The sequence below is a fragment of the Gopherus flavomarginatus genome, chromosome 11, assembly GCF_025201925.1.
Source record: "Gopherus flavomarginatus isolate rGopFla2 chromosome 11, rGopFla2.mat.asm, whole genome shotgun sequence".
NCBI lineage: Eukaryota > Metazoa > Chordata > Testudines > Testudinidae > Gopherus > Gopherus flavomarginatus.
The window spans coordinates 2983956-2994436 of record NC_066627.1 but is presented as its reverse complement, the minus strand read 5'-3'; the positions used below and the strand labels follow the sequence as shown (position 1 = coordinate 2994436).

Sequence of the window (10481 nt, the reverse complement as noted above, 5' to 3'; positions counted from 1 at the left end):
GACACTCTGTCTCCTAGCAACTGATGGCCTGGGCCCCTCCCCTGCAAAGGTGCCAGCTGAAGGTGTTGGAGACAAAGGGATCAGGTGACCTCCTGGCCCGGGAAAGGAGCTGAGCAGAGAAGAGGGGCTGGGAGGGGTTGTTAGTCTGGAGCTGACTGGGTACGAAGAGTGAAGTGCAGACATGGGGGTCTGGCTCACTGCCCCCCAGAATGGACCCGGCCGAGAGGTCTGGTTCGCTGTATCTACAAGCTCTGTTTTAGACCCTATTCCTGTCATCTAATAAACCTCTGTGTTACTGGCTGGCTGAGAGTCACGTCTGACTGCAAAGTGGGGGTGCAGGACCTGGTGCCTTCCCCAGGACCCCACTGGGGTAGACTCGCTGTGGGAAGCTCATGGAGGGGCAGAGGATGCTGAATGCTCCAAGGAGAGACCCAGGAAGTGAAGACGTGTGAGCTACTTGCCCTGAACAAGTCTGCTCCAAGGGAGAGGAGGCTCCCCAAAGTCCTGACTGGCTTGGTGGGGAGCAGTTCCAGAGCATCGCTCGGTGACTCCGTGACAGCCTGTAACCTGAGCTAAGCAGGGGGGAGGGGAGGTCAACACCTTTGCCCGAGAAGCTAGACAAAGGCAGAGAGCCGGCTGGAGGGAGTTAGTTCAGTTTTGGTTTTGGGCTGGATGGCTGGAATTCAGGGAACCCCAAGCTGGGGACTAAGCTTCCTGAACCCCCAGAAGAACTTGATTGAGGAGTCCTGGTTGTGCCTATAAGCTCTGCTGTAGCCTGTGTTCCTGATGTCCAATAAACCTTCTGTTTTACTGGCTGGCTGAGAGTCACTGTTAATTCCAGGAAGAGGGGTGCAGGGCTGGACTCCCCCATACTCCGTGACACCCGCTGGGGCGGGGTCACTGTGGGAACGCATGGAGTGGCAGAGGATGCTGAATGCTCCTAGGAGAGACCCAGGAGGTGAAGCCATGTGAGCTTCTTTCTCTGAAGACAGTCTGGTCCCAGGGAGAGGAGGCTCCCCAAAGTCTTGACTGGCTTTGTGGGGAGCAGTTCCAGAACATCGCCCAGGGACTCCGTGACAGTTACTCACACACACACACACATGCTTTGCTCGATTGTGGCTGAGGAGGAAAATACAAAACTCCATAGTGAATTAAACTCTCACACCTCACCGCTGTATCTCTCATCAGTTTCTGGTGTCAATTCATTCACTCATGTAGCCAAAGGACGCTCTGAAGAAGTTGAATTTCGAGCCCAGGAACTTCAGTTGTTCTTATTCAGTATCTTTCCTTGTTTCAAAGCCCCAAACAATTCCCCTGATGCTTCCCAAACTCAACAGTTATTGATTATTGACACCGGTTGATTGGTTATTGATAGGATGCACAGGCGTAGCTGGGCAGGCAGTTAGCGGGCTCTATTACGTTATTAAGGGGAACTTGTGGTCCAGATCCCCTTGACATCTTCGCAAATCTGACATTTATATTTCCAAGGACAAGGGGCACAGTTTCTGGAGGGTTATGGACAGTTCTCTTCTCTTCCAGAACAACACGTTGGCAGAAGGGTTTCTGCGACTTTAAATAGTCTCAGAGATCTTCTATTCCAGGGCTGGGGATGGGTCACATTCGAGGGGATGGGGGAAGGCAGAGTGTATGCCTGGGATCTCTCAGTGAAATAACTTTGAATTGGCACCACGATCTCTGCTCCAGCGGCTGCACTGACACACCAGCTTTGAAGTTGATCTGACTATATGGGGACGTTAACCCAAATTCATTATTCGACTTCAAGCCAAATCCCTGTTGCAACCTTCATTGTGGCACTGCTAGCAGTGGCCGCATAATGTATTATTTCTGTGATGTGTCCAGTCCTCTCCAACCGACAATGGAAATCCTGTCCATGTTACAGTGTCCGTGTCCATTTCTTTCTCTGCCACAGACTCCCTGAGGGTCCCTGAGCAAGTCACCTAGCCTGGCTGGTCCTCACTTCCCCCTCTGTCAAATGGGAATAACATCACCCCCCCCCCACCAAACAGGGATTTGGTGAGGAGATATATGTTGATAAATACGTTGATAAAAGTGTGAGGCTCAGATACTGAGGTGATGAGAGCCATAAAATTACCTATGATAGAAAAATACATGATCACAGAGTGTCGTTGCCTCAGTTTCCAGTACAGACTTACCAGCCTCCTAGAAGTGCTGTGAGGCTCAGTACAGACTGTAAGGCACTTGGGTAACATGGTAGTGGGCGCCCTTAAGAGACCTTGGTAGAGAGGGAGAGAGAAAGAAGCAAAGGCTGGAAAGTCAATACATATTCCCATCTGGAAAGGGAATAGACACTCCCCAGACCAGGGGAAAGTTGTGTGTGTGTATCGCTGGGGTGAATGAGCCCTGTTTTGGGAGTGTTTGGGCTCCTGTATCCTTATTAACTGCACTGGATGGAAGGGCACGGGTGTTGGTGTGAGGATGAATGTGGCTGGTGATGGGGAGACGATGGCAGAGAGATTTAAAAATTTGTATAGGGTTACTAAATCCCCCCGTGCTTTAATTGTCGAAGGTCAAACTCTTTCCTACAGGGACACAAGATCGTGGTGTGTGTTGCACGCAGTCACCCTGTTTATTTTTAGCAGAAAGATGGGATGAGAAAGTCAGCAGGGAGAATTTACACAGCTTGAATTAAACCGTCAGAATGTAAATCAGTTCAGCACCTGTGTGCAAACACGTTTTCACGGAGCGATCACTTCACTGGTTTCTATTTCTGTCTTCATGAATTTTCACCACGTGCAAGTGAAAACAGAGGCTGTCCCTTTACAGCCATCTAGCGGAAAGAGGTGTCTCCTGCTTTTCTATAGGAATTAGCGTCACAGAGGCATGAAACTGTGTAGGCTCCGCTTCCCCTTTCTGTTTGGGCCCTGCTCTGCTCTGTGTCACTGTGTCTCCCCTGGCGCAGTAATACACGGCAGTATCTGCAGCTGTCAGCGAGCGGATCTGCAGGGAGAACTGGTTCTTGGAGGAGTCAGTGGAGATGGTGATTCGGCTCTGGAAGGACGAGGCATAGTTCGTGTTCCAGGTGGAACCGCTGTAATATCCCCGTCCCAGCCACTCCAGCCCTGTCCCAGCGGGCTGCCGGATCCAGTCCCAACCGTAACCACTGGTGATGGAGTAACCCGAGACAGCGCAGCTCAGCGTGAGGGTCTCCCCGGGCTTCATCGCTCCAGGGCCGGACTGGACCAGCTGCACCTGGGAGAGGACACCTGGGGAAAAGAACAGAGCTGACTCTTGCCTGGAAGTGGTGCATTCTCCACCTTGCTGTTTCTCAGGGTCCCATGAAATACTCACCTGATGGGGTGGTGAGTAGGAAAAGGGAGAAGAGCAGTGACAGTGTCATGGTGATTGTTAATGGAGACACTCCCCAGTGGGCAGGACAGGGCAGTTCTGTGTCTGGGAAGAGACTGAGGCTCCTAGAACCTGGGGTTTGTATTTAACCAGGAACCCCTGGGGCAGGGATTTGCATGTGGGTTCCCCAGGGTGAATATAAGAGATGACAGGGGATGACCCTCAGTACATGGTGATGTCCCTACGGGGACAGTGTTACCAGATTTGCCCAATACTTTTGGGTATGCTCATTTATTTGGATTACTCTTTGGGGGGCAGGTGGGTTTGGTAATTCTATAAATGTACAGCTTGAATCATGTGTGTTTTCATATGGATTCTCCCTTGTGCCAGCACTTTCAAGCTGCCGCCCTTATATGTCCCAGATTCAGCAGGTCCCTATCCCCACTCTCACGTCACAATCATACTGGTAGTGACCTACTGGATGAGCAAACCCCACAGTATTCTGGGCACTGCAGGGATCTTTAGCTCAGGTAAAAGAAGCGTTGCTGTAGAGTGAATGGGGAAAGCTAAAAACACAAAAGAATTAAGATCAGTAAAAGAGAGAGAAGCAACCAGCTTAACCATAAAAGTTATTTATTGAATAAAAGTGATAACTACACAAGGAGGGCTAAACCCACAGAACATATATTATTAAAGGTTAATACCTAAAGTAGAAGGGAAAACAGAGAGAGAGAAGTATCAGAGGGGTAGCCGTGTTAGTCTGGATCTGTAAAAGCAGCAAAGAATCCTGTGGCACCTTATAGACTAACAGACATATTGGAGCAAGAGCTCTCGTGGATGAATACCCACTTCATCTGATGCACCCATGAAAGCTCATGCTCCAAAACGTCTGTTAGTCTATAAGGTGCCACAGGATTCTTTGCTGCTTTTAGAGAGAGAGAAGAGGATCTCACCACTCCCTGAAGCTTGAACTGGTAGCTCAGGGTTCTGCGTGCGGGAGACAGGCAGATCCCCCAGCATGGTCAGTCAGGAGATGGAGTCCCAGTGGAACTGATGCATAGCTTGGATCTAAAACCAGAACACTTATGTGAATATAGGGAGGGGTTTTTGTAGAGAAAGAACAATGGAGATGTCTTAATCTTGTCACCCTTGTCAGGCGGGGTCTAGTTGTGTCTCTCAGCCAGGGCCTGCTCTAGCCATTTCGCAGCCCCAAGCATGGCAGCACGCTGCGGGGGGTGCTCTGCTGCTCCCCAGTCCCACGCTCTGGTGGAGCTCCCGCAGGTGGGCCTGCGGATGCTCCACTGGAGCCGCGGGACCAGTGGACCCTCCGCAGGCACGCCTGTGGGAGGTCCACTGGAGCCACCTGCCGCCCTCCCGGCAACCGGCAGAGTGTCCCCTGAGGCATGCTGCCCCAAGCACATGCCTGGAGCCGACCCTGCTCCCAGCGCCCTTCACTGCTCTCTGCAGGCCTTTCTCTGGTCCGTCTTGGTTAAAGCAGAGATGGGGGTGTCCCTCAAGAGTCAGACAGGCCAGAGACTGTGCCCTAGCTCCCCCCAAAGACAGAGCTGACTGATATCAACAGGTGTCCCCTTTACACCCCAGAGAGACGGTGCGCTCAGCTCAGTGCGCATAGAATGGGCGGCGGTGGGTTGGAGAGTCTAGAGGAGAGGATCCTGGACTGGGACTCAGGAGAATCTGCTGGGACAGGCATTAACATGCAGGTTTGGGTGGTGGTGGGGAGTGTACCAGGGAGACCTCTGTCCAGTGAGAGCCGTGTAAGGGACGGGAGAGCACCCCCACCCTTCATGTCACAGGGTAGGATCCAAAGCCTGCTGAAGTCAATGGGTGGAGCAGGGGCTAGTGTGAAATGGGCTGGGTGAATAAAATCAGTACATGCGATGTACGGGCCGGGTCAGTAGAAGAGAGATCGTCCTGGGAATCTGTGTTTGGGGAGGAGCCGCAGCGGCGGGGAGAGAAATGAGGGAATAGCAGGACTAGAAGAGACCTGGAGACGCCATCTGGTGGAGTCCCCTGCACTCCTGGCTGGGTGCAGTCCTGGACCGTCCCTGACCCCTGTTTTCTTCCAGGATCAGAGACTGAGAAATTCCTTCAGTGAGCGAGGAGGGGCCTGGGCATGGAAAGAAGACGCATTTTCAGGGCTGTGTTGTGATAATGGAGGCGATGGGCCTTCAGCTAGGAATGAAGAGTCCAGCTACTGCGAGTGGGTGTGTCACTGGCCTTGCTGTGTGACCCTGAGAAGTCTGTAACCCTTCTGCCCCTCTGAGTTGGCAGCAACAAGGGCCGGGTTCAGTATCCAGGGGTTCCGTTTCAGTAACACAATGCATAACCGGCTCGAGCCCCCACCCAGTGACCTGGGACACTCACATACCACACCCCCCTGGGTGCCTCTAGGAGGCAATACTTCCCCTCTCGCAAGCACGGAGTCTGAGTATACCAAAATCTTTTTAATAAAGGAAGGAATCAATGCGGCATCCCATTGGAGAAACACCACAAACAGGGTTATAACACAAACCATAAACAAAAACCCACTTCCAAGTATGTTTGGCAATGTCCTTTTTCCCCTTAGGGTTTTAAGTCCAATCACCCCAAAGTCCAACAACCCAAAAGTCTCTGGTCAATGCCACCCCAGAGTTCGAGAGTTTATCTGTAGAGGTCCCTCCCCCCAACCTGGGTAGAACGGGGAACCTTACGTGGTCCGGGGGCCAACTACCCTGCCTCTCCGTGGGTTCTGCTTCTGCCTTCTCCACAAACTGCTCCGCTTCACCAGCCGCTCCACGCTGCTCCTCCAGCTGTCCTCAGAAACTGCTCCGCTCCACCAGCTGCTCTGCTCCATGAGCTGCTCCAGTTCTCCCTGCAAACTGCTTGGCTCCGCTTGCTCTGTGGGCCGCTCCACCCGTCCCACAGCTACTCCGCTCTGCCAGTCGCTCCGCTCCACCAGCTGTCCTATGATCCACTCTAGCCATCCCCACAAACTGCTCCACTCCTCCAGCTGCTCTGTTCCACAGTGTAGCTTCAGGCTCCCCCACTAGTTAGCACAGCACTCAGTGCTCTCAGTTCAGTGATTTCAACTCTTAGTGATCTCAGCTCTTAGTAGGGGAGCCCCAGTGTTAGTGCACCATTAGTCCAAAGTGAGTTCAGCTCAGTAACCTGTATCTAGATTCTTGAGGGAACAAAAAAATCAACTCTGACATTCCACACTGGAGAGAGAAGTGGGTGGAAGTGATGCTTCTGGCTCCACAAGGAGACTGCACCACCAGGCACAGATACCTGTCCCCCACCTCTCTCAATTCACTGGGTTTTGGAACCTATGTCCCTTGTCTAGCAAGTACCACCCAACTGAGGTTGAGTCATTTGTCACAAAGCAGTCCCACAGCTCGGCAGCCTGGGGTGGGGTAGGCGTGCCTATGCAAATACACTCTTTGAAATTCTTTCCACCAGATGTCAGGGTAGAGCTTATCCTGACTCTGCTTACAAGTCATTTCCCCAGCTGTGCCTCTCCCTCTCCTTCCCCTTTGTCTGTGCAGACTGTGAGCTCTTCAGGGCAGGGACAGAAAGCAGGTGCTCAGGGCAGTGACCCCTTCTCAGCTGGGGAGTGTGGGCACCAATGTCATATTGACAATAACCGAAACTCCTAATGTCCAGTTATCTACACCAGGAACAATAATACATTGACTCTGTGAGGGAACGTGGCTGAAAGCTAAGTAGGGTCGTGTGTCAAAGTGCGACATTTCCTCTCCTGAAGCCGGGTTGTAAGGCAGGGTGGTGGTGCTTCCAGTTTCTATTCTATTCTGTCTGTACGTTCTGATACAGAGGTTACCACATCTGGGCACCTCCCTGCGTATTGCTCTCACTCACCTTGCAGTTCCTATCACTGTGTGAAGTTTCGCACATTCCCATTTCCCTGTCCTGGCCCTGTCCGTGGTGACATCACCAGTTTTTCCAGCCAGGCTCAGTAGTGAACCCTGAGGTGTGAATGGCAGGTGAGTGGGAGGGAAGCAGCAGAGGATGAGAGCACACGGGGAGAGTCAGGGTTTGCTGGTGATTTCCTTGTTTAACCCTTAGTCCTGCAATGAGAAATGACATTGTTGTCACTGCTGTTCTGCAATATCAGGGTATTGACTGCTTGTGTGCACTTAATGAAACCTTCACTCGTAGAGATTCTCGCTCCTTCTCTGTACCTGTCTCTGTGTGTCTGAGAGGAAGATCACAGCATTAAATGCCCTGAATGTCTGTATAACAACCGCTTCCCCTTTTTGTGCCAGTCCCGCTCTGCTCTGTGTCACTGTGTATCTGGCGCAGTAATAGGTGCCAGTGTCTGTAGCTGTCAGCGAGCGGAGCTGCAGGGAGAACTGGTTCTTGGCGGTGTCTGCAGAGATGGTGATTCGGCTCTGGAAAGCTGGGGCGTAGCTGGTGCCCTGGCTAGGTCCGTATATATGCCCCATATATTCCAAGCCTTTCCCAGGAGCCTGCCGGATCCAAGCCCAGTCAGATCCAGAAGAAATTGAGTAACCAGACACAGTGCAGGTCAGTGAGAGGGGCTCTCCGGGCTTCACCACGCCGGGCCCGGACTGGACCAGCTGGATTTGGGACCGGGCACCTGCAAAGACAGGAAACATTATAGTTAAAACCTTTCCCGTCTTCCTCAGGGTTTGGTCATTTCCCCCGAAATTCTCCTCCTGACTTACAGGCCAAGATGGTGAGTAAAACCAGGAACGGTAGCACATTTTCCATTGTTTGAAAAGGGGAGAAAAAGTGACAAAAATGAAATTCACTTCAGCCCCTGGGCAGGTGAGTCCCAGCAGAACCCAGGAGCTGCTATTTAAATGGGGATCCTGGCTGGGAGATTTGCATAAAGATCAGACACTCCAACATCATTCTTTAAAAGGATCTGAAACCACCCCAGCTCTTTAGCTGCCTTTGTTCAGTTGCTCTCTCATGTCTTTGTAACAGGGCGGGGAAATGAACCGGCGGTTAGCGAATGCTGTTGTGTGATCGTCCGTTCTTTCTCTCTTTCTTTCTTTTGTCAGACTAGGAGTCTCCCAATGAAATTAATAGGCAGAAGCTTTAAAACAAACGGAAGGAGGCACCTCTTCAAAGCATGCACAGCCGACCTGTGCAACTTGTTGCCAAGGGATGCTGTTAAGGCCAAAACTAAAACTGTTTTGTAAAAGAATTAGATTAATTCACAGAGAACATAAAGCATAAGCCAGGCCTTACTGGGTCCCGCCAAATGTCCATTTGGCCCAGTTTCCTGTGTTCTGACAGTGGCCAATGCCAGGTCCCCAGAGGGAATCAACAGAACAGGGAATCACTGAGTGATCCATCCCCTGTCGCTCATTCCCAGCTTCTAGCAAACAGAGGCTAGGGACACTATCCCTGCCCATCCTGGCTAATAGCCATTGATGGACTTGTCCACCATGAATTTATCTCCTTCTTTTTTGAACCTTGTAATAGTCTTGGCCTTCACAGAATCCTCTGGCAAGGAGTTCCACAAGTTGACTGTGCATTGTGTGAATAAATATTTCCTTTCAATGGCAGATTTACAGGGAAACAAACTTCCTCCCAGATGCTGCACCCCCCTGCCCTGAGCCCCCTCCCGCACCCTAAATCCTGGCCAGATCCCACACCACAACTTTTTTTAATATTATTTTTATAAAGTGCTCTTTTCCAAAGCACTTTACAATAGTTAGCTAATGGTACAAACAATATTTGGAAAGATTGTTAGGTAGTCCACTGAGACTCTCAGCGATTTTCACTTTGTCTGTGGGAAAATAAGTGCAGCTACAAAAACAATCAAGGTACCTCACTTTATTTTCATGTACTTGCTTTTACTTACAGGAAGAGGATGAAAAAATGAGAATGACAAACGGGGCCTGGGGAGATAAGAGAGAACTGTTCTTTCTCTTGGCTGGGTCTCAAGGAAAGGCCCCAAAAATGAAGCTGAGCACAGGGCCCCAGTAATTCTAAATCTGCTACTGCTTCCTTTTCTTTGGTATAAATCTGCTGCCTATTCATTTCATTTAGTGACCCCTAATTCTTGTGTTATGAGGCTAAGTGCATCCATGGCAATTAGCCAAGGTGGCTAGGAACACACCCTCATGCTCCCGTTATCTCTAGAACTCTGGCCACCAAAATCTGGGACTAGACGACATGGGATGGATCACTCAACAAACTGCCCTTTTCTGTTCATTCCTTAGGCAGCACTTGGCTTTGGTCCCTGTCAGAGGAGAGGCTACTGAGCTAGACGGACCATTGCTCTCACCCTGCAGATCCAGTGCTATGTCCAAGAGCAGGTTCTTTTACTGTTGCCCATCGCTATAACTTTGGGCACCTCCTGTTTGTTATTTGATTATAAAGTTGTTGTTCTTTTGAGATGAAATCAATATGATGATGTTGCCTTTAATTTTGCAAAGAGGGCTCTGTGATTCTTTGTCCTTTCCCAACATTGATGAGACTTGTCCCGCCCCCCGGAGCCCTGGAAACAGGGGATGATATGATGGGACACTGGGAATTTTTGGCTTTCCACACCCAGGCTGCTGCATAATCGACTCCGCTCCCTGTCTGTGCCTGGCTGCGGTAGGATTCCATTCTGCTTGGGAGCAGCGCCCCAGTCTGGTGGCATCCAGAGCTGCAGCTGCTGCTGCGGAAACGCCTCACGCATCGCTGGCTGGATGTGGGAGTGAGATGCCCAGGTGGGAAGGGGGGATTTTTGTAGGTGGGGACCGGGCAGGGAGAGAGATGAGCTGAGTTACCCACTTTCTCTCAGGCAGTGTCTGGCAGAGACCAGAACTGACCCGAATCTCCTTAACTCAGTCCCCTGCCTTTCCCCTAATCCTACCCTTCCTCCCATAACGAGCTGCAGCGGGAGGGCGGATTTCTGGAGGTGCTGGGCCCCTGCAGATCTCACTGACTTCAGGCAGAGCAGTGCCCGCTTAGCGCCTCTGACACTGGCTCCCCTGGGGCAACATTTCCTACCCGGTGCCTGAATTTGGGAGTGTGAATTGTTTGGTGCCCAACGCAAGTCAGAGCGAGTCGGATTCCCAGAAGTGGATAATCACTCGCAGCTGTGACTGATGTCACTCAGCGATGCAGGCCCAGAGTATCTCACTATTCATGTCACCGTCACCGCTGTC

General features: G+C 51.2%; 2 gene segments (V, D, J or C); both read right to left on the bottom strand.

Moving 5' to 3' along the window:
• Positions 1 to 2799: 2799 nt before the first annotated feature.
• Positions 2800 to 3379, bottom strand: LOC127031737 (immunoglobulin heavy variable 4-38-2-like). The segment is given in 2 exon segments: positions 2800 to 3245; positions 3331 to 3379. Coding segments are annotated over 2 exon segments (495 nt in total).
• A 4114-nt stretch (positions 3380 to 7493) lies between these two features.
• On the bottom strand, positions 7494 to 8121 carry LOC127031736 (immunoglobulin heavy variable 4-38-2-like). The segment is given in 2 exon segments: positions 7494 to 7945; positions 8034 to 8121. Coding segments are annotated over 2 exon segments (498 nt in total).
• Positions 8122 to 10481: the final 2360 nt, after the last annotated feature.